The sequence below is a fragment of the Andrena cerasifolii genome, chromosome 5, assembly GCF_050908995.1.
Source record: "Andrena cerasifolii isolate SP2316 chromosome 5, iyAndCera1_principal, whole genome shotgun sequence".
Taxonomy (NCBI): domain Eukaryota; kingdom Metazoa; phylum Arthropoda; class Insecta; order Hymenoptera; family Andrenidae; genus Andrena; species Andrena cerasifolii.
Window position 1 is genome coordinate 7,070,480 of NC_135122.1, and position 15,604 is coordinate 7,086,083.

Here is a 15,604-nt window from a genome sequence, read left to right on the forward strand (position 1 = left end):
TCGCCTTATCTAATCACCCCCGGCGTTATCTCCAACAGTCGGTTGTTGTCGATCTGAAATTTAACGTCTCCTTCTACGGGTACGACTCTGCGTGCAGTTATCTAGCGAATCGCTAATGACGTCACGCGACGGTCGAGGAGCGTTACGTGTATTTTTGCACATTCGTACGCTTCAGCGTAATCGCGAGTGCTTAATTAGAGTTCCATCTGTGTGCGAAGACAGAACCGCTTGAAAAGTTCGCATCTAAAAACGAGTAGGCTTTTCTCCATTTTTCTACCTTTCAACGATAGACTATTACATGGCGGAATCGAAGCCATTGGTCCCTTCAAGTGCAGAGTAGGTACTTGGCGATAGGCTTCTCGAAATGATTGGAGGCTTATCAGCTGAAGATTCAGTATCCACGTCACGCAACATTTAATTTTGACGGATGCAAAGTGTTTCGTTTATTTCTAATATCTAACTCCTCGGAACTAACCGAAAACGAAAGCTCTAATCTACCATACATCCGCGACATCGCGAGACAAGAGGGTAATCGTTTTTTTAATTGCGCTTTCAAAACCCTTACCCTTTTTCAGCTGTTTCTGCTTCACTTCCTGGTCCCTCTTGACCCCGTTACTTTCACTCGCAATAAAATCCTGGCTGGTCTTCGACTTCATTGTCCCGGTTTCTCGCGACTGTTGCGTAACGATCCACCGCCCGCGGGGCGAGGTACACCTCTTTTCCTTTTCTCCTATCCAGGCGCCGATAAGATAGTAAATCTCTCGGTTCGCGGAGACGCTGATTTAACGCGCTTCGATAGCGTACAGTTTAACCAGCGTCGAGGCCTCGGCAACTTGGTGGATCGAGGTGTTGGGGGAGGAATGAAGACGGTAGTATTAAGTCACTGGGGGAGTCAAATTCGGGGCTCTGTTGAGGATCCGCGAACTAATCGCGATTTCCTCGCGTCCACACCGCGCGCGATATCACCGACCCGACCGACGATCGCGAACTGACTGAGCGTCGGCCAATCGTGACCGCGGGGGCGCGGAGATTCGAGCGTCGAGTTTCGATTGTCAATCCCCACCACTCCACTGACGTTTACTTTTCACGGCCGTTTCTCTTTGCCGCGATTTTTCAAAGGGATTTACATATATATATATATAGATCTGTTAGCCGATGACTGATGATTAGAAACTGTGGAGATGTTCGATCCAGTGGCGCACTCGGGATTTAATCTTGGGGGGAGCCGAGTTGATGGTTAAAAATATTTTTAATGCAAATTCAATAAAATGCATTAGACGATAATAAAGATTTATTTAAAGAATAAAATCCAGTATTCTTTTCGCTTTACAAAGCTCTTGAATTAATTCAGTCATGGTTACATTAATCTCCTTTTCCATTTTCTTTGCAGGGTGCTGGGGCCCCTTGTTCCTTCCTCCCTCCCTCTGGGTGCGCCACTGATTCGATTGTACAGTATTTAAAACTAGTTTTTTAGCCTGTCTTCGCCAGGCATTACCAACCCTATATAATAAGGCGCCTAAGATAACCACAATTTTTGTTGGAAATCCCCGTAGAAACAATTTTCGCTGAGAAATACGAAATTTTACAACTTTTTTTTTTGCAATCCCTAACATCCACCTTAAGCGTCTTATTATACAGGATTAATAAGAAACGAACATCCACCTTAAGCGTCTTATTATATAGGATTAATTTCGTGACGATTTCATTGGGGCTCGAAATGGAGATAGATAAGTGTTACGAGATGGTACTGAAAGGTGTACGGCAGCGCATCTTTCGTGAACAATGAGATCTTCTCCATGAATAAGTGGCACATTTCCAATCGAGCGCGTATTGAATGGAACGCAAGCTGTTTCCAATCACCGTGCAAGTATATTTAGTTGCACGATACCCTGCAGGTTATTTTAGAACGGTGTATCTTGCATCATGCCATTGGCGTCTTTTCTCCAGGTTTCTTCTCTAAATAGCTCGCGATAACTCCTTGTGTTCCGTTTCGAGGAGGAGCTCGGATAGAAGTCGAATAGAAGTCTGAATCTTTCGGAGCAATCGGGGCTATCGACTCGTCGAGAAACAACATCGTAATTCCCGCGAAGAGGAGTACACTGCGAGAAACACGAGTAGGTAGTACTCGGTCATCAATTAATCAACAGAGCGGGAAACACGGCAGTCGTTCTTCACGGTTCTCATTCACGGTTTCTCGGAACTGTTTGCAACACCGAGTCACGTACGGGAGTAACTGAATTCTGCAAAGTCAAGGCGAGGTGCCTGGGGTCGAGGTCCATCGTGAAACAACATGTAGGCAGTCGCATAAATATCTGTTTACCCCTGTTCTCCAAGGGACACCGGGGCTAGCAGTCTTCCCCGATGCGCTCCGGTGTGCAGAAATACGCCTGCGGACGGCGAAGTTTCGAGCTGTTAAGATCAAAGGAATTCCGAAGCGATTCGGGAGCCCCGACGGAACCGTAAGTTTCTAGGCGGCTGGCCTTCTCCTCCGCACGCGACAGCGAGAGGGCAGCGATTCTCCCCTAATCTGGCCGTCGACCAGCGTCATTAGGGTTTCCCGGCAACGCGCGGTTTTATCTTGAAATCGATTACGAGATCGTGTTATTACGTTACGAGATCTGTGCACCGAGAAGGGAACTCAACACCGGCCGGGGCTTATCTTCTTTCAGATAGAGCTGGTATGCGTTACAAGGCGCGTACAGATGCCCTCGAGAAATACCTTGGAATCAAAGACTTCATTTACGCAACCGAGCATTCGGAAAGTTCGGTCTGGCGTGCTGCGAGCGCAACGAAACTCTATCCACGGCCTTCCTTTCCCAATGTTTCCACGATCCACGATCCCTCACCGCCCCGGGAGGACACTCGAGCGATTACGATCTCGGAATATCGCGAACCTTCGATAACGATCGTGGCTGGCGTGAGGAGCATCCGCGATCGTAGAGTGGTTCGTCATAAATACTTGTTGGACGTTTGCGGGCTTGGGGAGGGTCTGTGTGCATCCACGATCTACAGGGAGGCTCAAGGAACTGGCTCCGGCTGCTAGAACTTTTTCAAGAGCGGCGTGCAGTCGCGACCCCTCCCCCGTTTCAAGTGAAACCACGTATGAATGGGTAGCGAAGGGAGGGCCGGGCGAAAGGGTTCGACGGTAGCGGTTGAAAAGGGTAAAGGGTACGTGGGTCAGGTGGGAAGGGCGAGGGTGTGGAGAAGATTAGACGGGGAGAGATGGGGTGGGTGGAGAGGGAGAACAAGTGGAGGGCGAGTGGGTGTAATGAGATGAACGGGGTGGAGGAAGTTGGAGGGGAGAGGAATAAAGCAGGAATGAATAGGGGTGGATGGATTGGGGAACAGAGGATGGGGATAAGAGAAGATGGATTGGAAGGGACACAGGAGGGAGGAGGGACTTTTCCCATCAAAGGTGCTCGCGATGAAAAAAAACAGCCCAGCTTGAAATGTGACTTTCAGCAGGGAAGAGACGAGGAATAGGGAAAAGGTCGTAAAAAGAGATTCGCTCGGCCATGATGGATCAGCATACGAATCAGGAATGCGTGACGCCGGGTATCGTGCGTCGAATCAGAGAAACGCGAAACGGGATGGAAAAATAAGAAGAGATCGCTTGATGCGCGTCGAGTGTCAATACCTGCGTGACTGAATCACGTGTCGCTCTTTTTAAGGCGAGTTTCTTGTACCGTGCTCGTCGGTTATCGAAAGCCGACGCCTGTACTAAATTGTAGATTTCGTCACTATTTCTTATTGTACTATTCGACTTTTCCTTAGAACTCGGGAACGAAAAGTTTCCCCAACAGGCGATTTAAATCACTTAAAGAGCATTAAATAAACTACTAAATAAACCGTTTTCAATTTTTTTAATGACAATTACGTTGAAAAAATTGAAAACACATTAAATAAACGTACAATATATTAAATTATAAATCATTAGAAAGCGATATTTTTTCCCTATTTTTTGCGTAAATTTCATTCCGATATGTTTTATAGTTCAAAAGTTATACACGAATGTCCCCCTACTACCCCTATTCGGACCACTGTGCGACGTCCCCGGGTCCGTCTTTCAGCGAAAGAGATCGCGACGTCCAGATGAACTGGAGATTGCGTAAGACATCAATGCGTTTAGCTGGAAAGGTGTCCGATGACCGCGATACTTTCCGCGCTCCCGTTTTGTCGCTTTCAACCCGCTTTACCGACAAGTAACGCTATTATTCCGGAGAGACAAGCATGAAATGTGGAATAGGAAAGGGAGAAACCTGGCGTGGCTTTCTTTTTGTTTCGTTATTCCTAATGGACGAGTGGCCTCGGATTTGATTAAGTTAATGAGACACGCGTGAGGCTGCCACTAATTAAGCTCGAGTGTCCTTCAGATTTGTAGCTTTTGCCCACCAAAGTCCGCGTTTGTTTCTTTCTTTCCAGGCTGGCGTGTCTCTGAAATATTTATATAGTTTCTAAGATCGCTACGTTGTATAAATATTTCATTTGTTGGCACAGATTCTCGCGCGAAACCTTGCCCGCCCGAATTGTTATTAGCGTTGTTACTCTGTCGCGCAGAGAGAGTGGAGAGTCGAGCCTCAGAAAGGAGCTTTCATTTTCTCATTTGGCATCCAACTGCTTTCCTTTCCTTTTGGGACGACTTCTTCGAAAGAGAATGCTTGTTCGACGTCTTTGTTCGATCACTTTTACGCTGCCTTTCAAGTAATAAGGGAGGAACATGACTAATCGAGAGGCAGGTGTAACCCTGTCCACTTAATCCGATAATAAAAATTATTTCGTCGCATTTCGAAGGTTGCGTAACCATGGAGTTACGTTACATCCACCCTGGCGACTTCCTCGAAGGATCTCCACCTACCACTAACCCGAATACAGTAGGTAGGTGAAATATCGATTCGGGAGAAAAGACGCTGGATTGGGGCGAGTGTCCTTTGTCTAGGAAAAAGAGGGGATTCTACAACCCCCCGTTCTCTGCTCAGAATTCATGTACCGGGAGTACTCAACCGACAAGGGAACACTGTGAACCCGCACTCACCGATTAAAACGCAACATTGTGGGTTTATGGAGTGACTCCGGGCAAGAACAACGCTATGAATGAGTTTAAAAAAAAAAATACCCGACGAAAAAAACTTTTTCCAAAATTTTGTTAACGCAGGTTTACAGCGCTTAGTGCGCCATTAATCTTTTGGTTGAAACATTTTTTCCGGTCTCTTGTACTTTAGGAGTTACACGCGAAAAAGTAGGAGTATCTATTTGACTTTGAGGTTAGTTTTCACACCCTTAAAGGGCGATTGGGCACGAATAGAGAATTCAATCCCGGGATCCCGGCTGTTTTTTGGATTCTAAAACTCCCGGGATTTGATATATCAAGTTACAACTTATCCCGATAATTTCGAGAATTTTTAAAAACATAAATTACTTTACGAACAACTGAAAAATATAAAAATGGAATCCAAAAAACAGCCCGGATCCCGGGATTGAATTCCCTAAGAACGAATGAAACACATCGTGAGTAGAGCTCATCCATAGCATACAATAAGTCAATATAAAATTCCCACATTGCTCTAAGTTCTTCCAACACCCAACTTCATAGTCGTTATCTACAAACCAGACTCTATAAATTCAAAGTGTCATTAGGCGCATATTCTGTACAACCCCAAATCGAGTTTCCTCGAAGCCTCGTTTAGAGGAACTTTGTCCTACATTCGAAATTTATTTTTTCACGACGAGTCCCTGGGTAACATTTACGCGGCAAGCTTACCCTTTGCCAACCCCCTGAGACCCCATCTCTCGTTAACGAGAGCCGTAAAGAACGCGCGCCCACAATCCCAATGCGTTTTGTCGCTGAAGATTTTCCCTTCCGGCCAGCGGGCGCAGCGTGAATCGAACACGAGGGGGTGGTTTTATCGATCTGCAGCGGTTGCAGTTTCACTGAAACGCGGCAACGGAGTTAACGACGCTCGGAGGGTGAGACCCTTGTACCAAATGTATGTCAATATACAAGGGATGCGACGAGAAAAATCAATACCATTCGTCAATTGCGTCGTACAATTCAGTACGCGGTTCGAACTCGCCCGTGTTCACCCTCTGGAAACGTATCTTACAATTAGAGATCAGAGAGAGCGTTAATTATCACTGTCATTATTAAACGAACCTAGTTTGTTACAATCTAACACGATCGGTGTTGTAAACAGTTCCCGCGCATGTACCCGGCAGGCATGTCGCGAAATTCGAGAACACAAATACGAACCGCAATTTCCCGCGATACAGATAAGCCGAGTGATTACACTCGAGTCAATATCTGAAGCCAACAGACGCATATGGCGCCGCACTTGAAAGCTCGCGGGGCAGTTCATTAAATCTGCCACCGTATTTGAGTTCCACCGAATTGATAGTAAACGTATTTGACGACAGATTAGTAGGGCGCGTTAGGCACAATGAATAACGACATGCATATTTGTACAGCAGAATATACCGGGGCGCAGTATTGTACGCACTTTCGCGAGCGTGAAGAAGAAACGCCACGTTAGTAGGATAATGTTCGTCGCAGGATGCAGTGCCGGCTCGTAAAACGCTCGGCGCACGGTGCATGTGTTGAAGCGCACGCACGGCATCGTGTGCGAGGCACGGTTGCGTGGGTAGAACGCATAATTGCGCGCGAGCGAATTTACGAGCGTGGCGTCCTCAGATACCCGTCCTGAACGCCCTGCCGCACGCACCGAAAGGGTCTGCCCGAGCGATACGCGACTTGTCTCGATCTCCCGTGCGATTAGAAAGGGAAATCCCCGGCAGCCCGCGCCTATGCGTATTTGAAATTGAAACGCGTGCATAAGGGGCAGCCGACTTTTGCATTCCAAGCACGCGAGGTTACGCAACAGTTATGACACGTTGAAAAGCCTCCGAGTGTAGTACACGGTCCGCCTACGCTTACACGGCTCATACGGCAGTGCGGGATCGGCCGGACAAAAATGAGATCTGTAAAAGCGAGGAGGAAAACTCGCGTTCGCCGTCGGCGGAGGATAAAGGCGGCAGCCCCGAGGCGAGAATCGAATGCGACCCAGCAAGCACCGCTCGAGAATGCAGGTCACTCTCGACCAGCGCGAAAACAAAACCAGCAGGAAAAACACGAGTCGGTGGACGTAGGTACACACGCGCGCGCGGATCGGGGCTCACCCTAGGAAACGTCAAACCGATGGATCCACCTATTTATAGAGCCCCCGAGTGAGTTTAGCGGGGATACGATCCTCGCGGAAAACATTCGGCGTGCTCGTCACGAGGAGGAAAAACGGTGCCCCCGTGGTGAAAATCAGGCGGAAACGCGGTGATATGCACTGGGGCGTACCCCACGCACACACGCTTTTAGACACTTTGGCAGGCACACAGGCACACGGTGGCGCACACATCAGCACACCGTGGTACAGCGAAGTAGTGGATAGGAGAGAGAGAGAAAAATGCCTAGCCGGCATTCGGCCACTTGGTTTCCGCCTTTTTACTCACCCATCTTTCTCGGCTGCGCGCAGGGTACGATGGCTCTCGATCACGGCTCCTCGTGCACGATGAGTTACACGATCATATTATAGCACTGGCCACGGGTCTGATCGGCGCGCACGCGGAGTTTCACTTAGAAAATCACAGGAAACTTGAGAGACCGTCTCACCACCGAACGCTCGACGTCCGACATTATAGTGGCGAGCGAGCCGCGGCACTGCGCATGCGCCACTCGCGAGACAGTGGCGTAGTTAGGTATCCAAACGCCTTGGTGTCTCGGGCAAGGAAATTTAAAATAGACTTTAGGAATGTATTTGAATGGATGGAAAGTGGCCATGTTTTAGATAATTAACGCTTCTCTGAAGACTCTGTGATAGTTTTTAGGATAGTTTGAAAATTGAGTCGAATGGGATAGTACAAGATTTTGAGGAAGTATTTGAGAAAATAGTATAATGTCAACTGTTGAATGGTGTATCAAGTCTTTTGAATTTGTTCATATTTTTGTGATATGTTAGTAATGTATTTTGTATACCTGAATAATTTTTGCTGTTAAGATAAATCGAGCTTACATCGAGAAAATACTGGAGATCTTGCTATATTTAATCACAGACGAGGTATAGGATAGACCTATCAACTAATGCATTTTTCTGTCACTGGTTTGGGGGGTTCCAGGACCCCTTACCATTTTAGTGTCGCATGCAACGTTACCGGTGGAGTCACGAAACAGATTGTAACGCTACACGTGGTAGCAATTAGAATTCAACGCCGGTAAAACTAGGTCATTCGAAACCCGCGATTTACAAATGATTCTGTTAGAGTAACAGTTTAAAGATCGTTTTATAAACGTATTTCGTGCAACGACCGAGAAAGAAGGATCACAACAAAACAAGAACACATTCACCTTTTAACCTTGCTGTCCTATTCGGGTTTATTAAACGCAAAACAAATTTATTTAACATACAAATTTATATAAACAACATTATTTGTGGAAGACATGCTTTTATGATGTAACATGGAATACCTCGCCAAGGAATTGTAACTTGGTATAATTCAATAAGGTGCTGAAGCAGAGAAGACTTTAAAAATGGTCAAAAACCCATTAGTTCCAGTATCTCGCTGAAATATTCCAGCTTGCAGTTATTCTTCTATCTTAACACTGTACTGGCGTTCTGGGGTCCGGTAGGAACAATCGGACAACATTTCAAGTTACATATTTTATATTTACATTCTACCATAGTTTTGCAAGTTAAAGAAATTCTTATATCCGACTAGAATAAATTTTAAATGGCTTAACGAACCCCAAAAGTTCATCGGCACCAACCGAATAAGCTAACGCAGGCCAGGGGGCCAGGGGCGGAGGAAGAACCAGGGTACACGCACCTTTCATCATTTCATTCAACACATTTCAGAGTAGTTGCTGAGTTGGACGCTGTTCATGAGCAGATACCACTACATTCAGACCTCAAATTATGGGTCGGTAACAAAGTTTGGGTGGCGACACGAACATCCATAAGGTGATAGGTCTATCCTATACCTCGTCTGTGGTAGGTCATTCGAAACCCGCTTTTTACAGAAGATTTAAAGATCATCTTATGAACGTATACCGTCCAACGGAAGATACAGAACGATCGCAACAAAACGAAAACATTCGCGTGTATTTACTGTTCTGTTCGAGTTTTTTTTAACCCAAAACAAATTTCATTCATTATTTGTGAAAGGAGTGCCTTAATGATCACCAGCGATGGCGCTGTGATCGTATCCATTTAGAATCGGCAAGGTTGGATGCGACACGAAAATGGTACTGGAATTTGACAAATCCGTTAGGTGTTAGGATCATCCTATATTCCCCTATTCCTTAAACCATTCAATTATTTTTAGGATCGCAAAGACAAATCCCAGACAACCACACCACACATTCAGTTACTCGCTGTGTTTTAACCCCCCCTCGAATCTTTCTTGCAAACGATCACATCAGATGGCACCACTATACTTCTAACCTCAAATCTAGATGCACGGTACTCGATCCACTGCGCGATATGAGCCTCGACTGAAAGCCAAGCAACGCATATAAACAGTTTCATTACTAATTACAACTGTAATAACCCATACCATCAGGACCACTAAACAGCCACGCACGCGTGGCTCTGTTGCGTGCCATCGCATCGCGAACCTCCTAACTGTATTCTTCCCTGAAACATTAATCACGGCAGTTTTTGCCGTAAATACGTAAATAGAATGCGCCGTCCACGAGAGGCTTGCAGCAGCGTTATTTCTCGCTTCATTACTCACTAATTTGTAATTTCTGATGATTGCGTGTCCTCTTCCACCCGTACGGGGCACCGACTAGAAGCAACTCGAACGTCATGTAGATGCACGATTCAGTCTAGTACCTAACCCAGAAGTACTTCGTTTTTCGTTACACTTCGATCCCTCCACGCTGATACTTCAACCCTCTGAATCTAAATTCAAAGCCTCCATCGATTTCCCTAAAAGATTCGTAGATTATGATTTTCCCATTTGCCTTATCCACCCATTTTTCCGCAAAACCTCGGAAACAATCTCCCGAAGGTGGTCTCAAAGGAAGTGCCACCCCAACAAGCCAGAGTTCTTGATGGCCCCGGGATTCCCCGCGCGAATGTCCTTTATTAACAACTCTCGGCTTAATGTCGCCCAATTCTTAATGAAGATTGATTAAGGACAGTGTCTTCTGTTTATCCAGACAACTCGTCCGGAACCGCCGAGTTCAAGATGGACTCGGTTGGACGTTTAACGTAAACGCTGCCCGAAATTCGTGTTAAATTGCCAGGGGCAAACAGTTGCGAGCCGTCGAAATTCACGCGGAACATGCAACGACGCCCAGGCATCGAGGGCCTTATACTATTCAGATACTTTTGAAACGTAATAACCCTTGATGCCTGTCTTTATCCTCTTTAGTCCGGCAACGTCGACGCTGCTGCGAGTAACACGAGCCGAGGAGTGAAGCATTCGGTACAGTTTACAGGAAATTAGGGTACAGAGCCTCGATGATCGGGACGGTCGCCGATGCATCATCGTTAATTTACCGTGTCCCGCGAGATTTCGCGTCAGCTGCCGAGATAAGGGTTCGCGACTTCCTCCGTTTCCACGACGCTGCAAAGGGGACGCGGAGGTTTAGAGGCAGGGGGGGTTAGATGGTTAAAAAGACGGCGATTAGTCAAGCGAAATCGTCCATCACGTCTGAACATACGAGGAACACATGCTGGACCTAGCTTCTGCCGCGCCTCTCGAAATAGAGGGAGAGAGCGGCCAGGGAGGGAAGAAGCGGAGCAGAGGGTCGAAAGTACAGAGTTCTTTTCGGCTAACCGCCTACTTAATTAAAACAACATTAAGCCGGCCGGCTTACACGGCTCTCCATCGAGCGTGCAGCGGACAGACGAACCGCGAAACGCCTGAAAGAAGAGGCTGGGTAGGAGGGACGCGCGCGAGAGGAGAGGATAGCGGCCCAGCGTCGTCGTAGCTGTTAAATCTCGGCTGTAACTGCTGCCGTCCGGCTCCTGCACCGCCTCATAAACTACGTTCCTTATTAAATTATGTACATTTGGACGGCCTCCTTGCGCATTACGCTCCCTCCATCTTGGGCGCAGTCGGTTGTCCTCGCCTGTCGATTCCGCCTCTGCTCTGAGAACGGTGAGGATCGTTGGTCCGAGGTTAGTCCTCCCGGGGGACGCACTTGTCGCCGAGGACGGCTCGTTCCTGCTAACGCGTCGGTTTCAGTATCGCTGGAAATATGTATGTAGGTACCTATTATAGTTGCAGATTGGTAGTCCGGAGTAGTTTTCTTGCAGTGGGAATAGCCAGGGATGATTACTTTCGAGGCCTGTTCCTCGCTGGCTATTGAGATGTTCTCAGTAAGTGGCTTGGACTCTGAGAATAGCTGGGGTTATTACTTTCGCGTCTTCCTCTCGGATGGGTATTGAGACGTCTCCGTCAACCAATGGTACCACTATCCGACAATGAGCATACCTGGGATTATTGCATCGAAAGAGTCTTCTTCGATGAATACTGAGCAGTAGTTAGCTTCAGTGGCTATTCAGATGTCTTTACGTATCGTGTCTCCGCCCGGGGATTAGCTGAGCTTGTATTTTTGGAATAGTCTTCCTCCCTCGTGAATATTGATGAGTTCCAACTGATGCTACCTTGAGACTCTTGGGACACCTGGAGATATCATCCCAGAGCTACAAATTTTGCGATGCACTCACTGACGACAAAGTTGTTATCCCCTCTGGTGGCTTTGTTGTTCCATTAATCCACGGTGATTTAAGTGCTTGGCAGCGATTCGAGGGTTTGGAACGATCATCGGACGTTGATCGCGACTCGTGTTCCATCACGCTGCTAGCCACATCGTAAAGTATCTTCCTTATTAAAGTAGATCTATTTCGACACTTGAATCTGTCCACGAGCCATTTATTAGCGCTCGTTTGGCAGGACGAAGATATTTCTCGTCGACGAACCACTGGCTCCTCGCGGAAACTCTCGGTATGAAGAGGAGGGCTCGCAATTCCAGTTGAAGCGACAAAGTTTCTTCCGATGAAAAGAATGATTGTTAATTGGAAATAGCCCCAGTGCACGCTGACTAATTAACCACGAGAGTTCCTGTTCCCATTAAACACAATGGCGAAGCATCGCGAGGTTTACAAGTGGCAGATGCTCGTCTTCACCCTGGTCAGCTTCCTCTACGTCCGTTCACAGTTTCTCAGCCCCTTTTCCATGAACATGACACCACGGCATATGAGAAACTGATCTAGCTGTTCGTCCTTCAGCTCCACTCCGACCAAAGTCGACGTCCACGGAGTTAACACAGTCGTCTTAAGTCACAGTTTAATTTAATCCGAAATCGAAGTCCATCAAAGTACACACGGATTTAAGCCCGAGACTAATTCGGCGTAGACACGCGCGGCGCATCGCGAGTGGAGGCACGCAAGCACGCGCCAGCCAATTAGGTGCAATGCCGAAGACGAAAGGGTGAGAAACGACCGTGACACTTAGCAGTCTTAACTAGCAAGATTTAGAGACGACAGGTGCCCCGATAGTCATCCCCCGCCCTCGTCCCTCGTGCCGTCCACCTCCGTCGGTTTTCCCTCGAAAGTGGCCGGCGCGGCGGGAAAAATACGCGGGGCGCTGGCGTTTTGGCTCGCGACGCCACGCGTATTAATAATAAGCGCTTGACGCCGCGCCAACTGTCTTGCTCCACGGCCCTTTAACCAAATTACCGTAAACCACGGAGCAAGATTTGCCGCGAGTAAACGGCGGAGCGTTCTCGTCGAGCGCGGACTCTATTTCAGTGAATTACAAACGAGGGTAGTCAGCTATTAGCTGTTATTGGACGTGGAGACTCGGAGCGGCCGGCCAAAGTCTGCGTGTCGGGCCCGTCCTGAATTACCCGAAGGAACACACGGCGTTTCGCGGATAAAAGAGAACAATGGAGCGCTCTTCCAGGGGGGCAATTTAAATGGATCGATTCGCCCCGAACGGGAGGCTCCGCCGCCGTGTCGTGTGCACCGTGCAGCAGCGCACAAAGGAAACACGGGATCGCTCCGCGAAAAGTAACTACCGCAGTCGTAATAAAAATGGCGAGAGGAAGACCGAGGCGGTCTGATATCATGGGGCAAAATGACCGCCTGCGAGACTATGTGTTTAACGTATTGTTAAAGAGCTCACCGAAGCGTAGCTCCTTCAGGAACTCGCCGCGCTCGTACCAACTGAAGACATTGTGACCAGAGCGTTTTGTATCCGATAAGTTCGAGTAATTGTCGTTCCCGGGGCCTCTAAATGCTCGAAAATTATGGGAAACTGCCTCGGGAGTCCTGCTTTTCGTTTTACCGCGCCAGTCCTCTGTTCACGCGGGATCCACGAGGGAATTCAGCTTGTAAATTAGAGGAGCTGGCGGACAAGTTAGCCCACACACGGCGAACGTCGCTGGGACGTCGGTTTATGCAAAACATTTAATTCTTGGCGCGCGTACGGCAGCTATCGTTCGACTATCTACCCCAGACATCGGGGCAGGAGGCTTGGTTTGGTAACGAGACACGAATCAGCGATTTACCAACGAGTTTAATTGGCCAGCGCGAGTTTGCTGCCTCGAGTTAAGTTTGGAGCGTAGAACGTTGATGGATGGACGCTTTCTTTGAGAACCTGGGGTGTGGAAATCTGCAGCGGAGGAAGTGGGGAGAGCTACTTGGAAGAGTAACGAAGGAAGCACGTGAATCGAGACATTTGGCGCGCATTTCCGTGGATTCTTCATTATGTTCGCGGACTTGCTATAATCCACCGCCAACTTTTGTATTTCAAAGCGTATTCACGTGTAGCTGCGAGGGATTGTCTCAAGAGAAACATCCAGCTCTCTGCGGTCGAGCTTCTCTTCTTTTTTTCGGCTTTTTATTAGAGAATGATCAGCTGCGTCTGTCAGGTGTTCCAGTAAAGAAGCGGATACAGATTCCACCCTCTTATTTCCTCCTTTCGTAATGCTGGATTCATTTTCAAGGAAGCCAACCTTCCTGACCCTTTGTATCATTAGCTTTCGATCTATGAATCTTCGTGGTAGAAAGTCTTCTACGGTCATCGTGACTGTGAAAAGTTGCTTCGGTCAAAGCCATAGTTGTGATCTTGAGAGTTTGAAGTTGGGGCATTACGACATTAAGGGGTCTCCTTACCTTGGATTTTTTAAAACAAAACCATTAAATGTATTTACTTCCAGCTTTGTGGCTTTATTTGCCAATCTTTAGAGAATATGAAAAAAAATTGTGTGGAAAAATAGTGGTTATATCCGGAGTTATAGTGCTTCAAATAGAGCACCTTACAAAAATCATATGCGCATGGTTGGCATGAAATCAGCTGTTGCACATTTTGTGATCCCAGAGTTTATCGGACGAAAGTTTTTAGGCGACAGGCAAACACACAAACATATTAGAAGTTTTCTGCTTTATATATTAAGATACTAATATTTATAATAATATTAATTATACTACTCACTATTAAATAACCCATTAAAAAAAGTGTAAAACAATAATAAGAGATAAAATACACCTAATAGAAATGAAGCTACTTTTCTTTAACAATTAAAACTTCAAACTAAATTTCTTAAATTTCAAATCACTGAGGGTTGGTATCTTCCTGCGTAACTTGTCCGAATTGAGTGACATTGCTTTCAGATTCATCATTTAAATTTCAACATTGCCCAGGGTGTTAAAGATTTCTTGTGGTTCCTTTAAATTGAAGTTTCCACTGTATTCCCCACCCCCTATTCACTTGCAATTGCACAGCGCTTGTGCGCGTCTGTTGTTACGGGGTTGGACAAAAAGCTATACCAGGCCCACGTTGACAATATCGTTTCTGGCTTTGGCACACGTGAATGGTGGGTCGCTGTGCCTGCGAACGGCAGCGTGACACCTGAGCAGCAATAATCGTATACAAACGGCAGTTCATTTTACAGTTTGTTGAGTCGTCCGTGGCACGGAGCTTAACGCGACGGACGCGTCCATTATTTTTCTCGTTCATTCGTATGCGCATGTTTATTGAGCAGTAAAAGGATTGATGCGTTACGTCTCGAATGTGTTCCTTCGGAAGCTGCAACCGGACTTGCCTGAAGAGAAAGAAGAAAAAAAGGGAAACGTTCCGCGCGTGAAAAAAAGGCACTTATCTGTGCTTCTATGTTTGCATCCGACAGCTATTTTCACGCTTGGAACTCTGCTGATTACAGATAAAAAGCTACCAGGTCGCCGACGATAAAACATTAACCTCACACATTTTCCAGCAAGAGGCGAGGTACTCCAAAGTGCAGGCGGCAGCAGTTGATCAAGAGCTCTGATTAAATCTGCATTATACAGTAAAGAACGGAGAAGAAGGCAACGGAACCATCTCGTGCCTGCAGTTGGCCGAGACGTAACGAAGGGTTTTAAACACATTGTTAAAACTCTACTTAGCGCAACTTTTATGCATCCGGAGGGGACACGCCCCCGCTTCCTGGTCCAGGCAGCGGTCTACGGGCCGGGGAATCGAATTTTATATGGAGATTGCCGTTGTTCCTGGGAACACTAAACGGGTTGAGGGCCTCTTAAAATGGCTGTCGTTCGCTCCGTAAGAG

General features: G+C 47.1%; 2 protein-coding genes across 14 annotated transcripts in view; both read right to left on the reverse strand.

Annotated features, from left to right (window-relative positions):
• Unc-115a (actin binding LIM protein Uncoordinated 115a) overlaps positions 1–7,686 on the reverse strand; it is a 33,817-nt gene extending 26,131 nt beyond the window's left edge. For 2 of the 13 annotated variants that reach the window (XR_013085378.1, XM_076813125.1), the window contains exon 1: positions 566–953. Coding sequence is in view for 12 of the 13 variants with exons in the window: in XM_076813125.1 (XP_076669240.1) it covers positions 566–656 (91 nt within the window). In the remaining variant the exon portion in view is untranslated. Of the gene's footprint in view, positions 1–565; positions 956–7,494 lie in introns of those variants that run through there. The other 11 variants (XM_076813123.1, XM_076813130.1, XM_076813133.1 and 8 more) reach the window with 8 other exon arrangements.
• The window catches only part of LOC143369209 (uncharacterized), a 201,425-nt gene that overhangs the window by 75,668 nt on the left and 110,153 nt on the right, over positions 1–15,604 (reverse strand). The gene's annotated exons all lie outside the window — the stretch shown is intronic.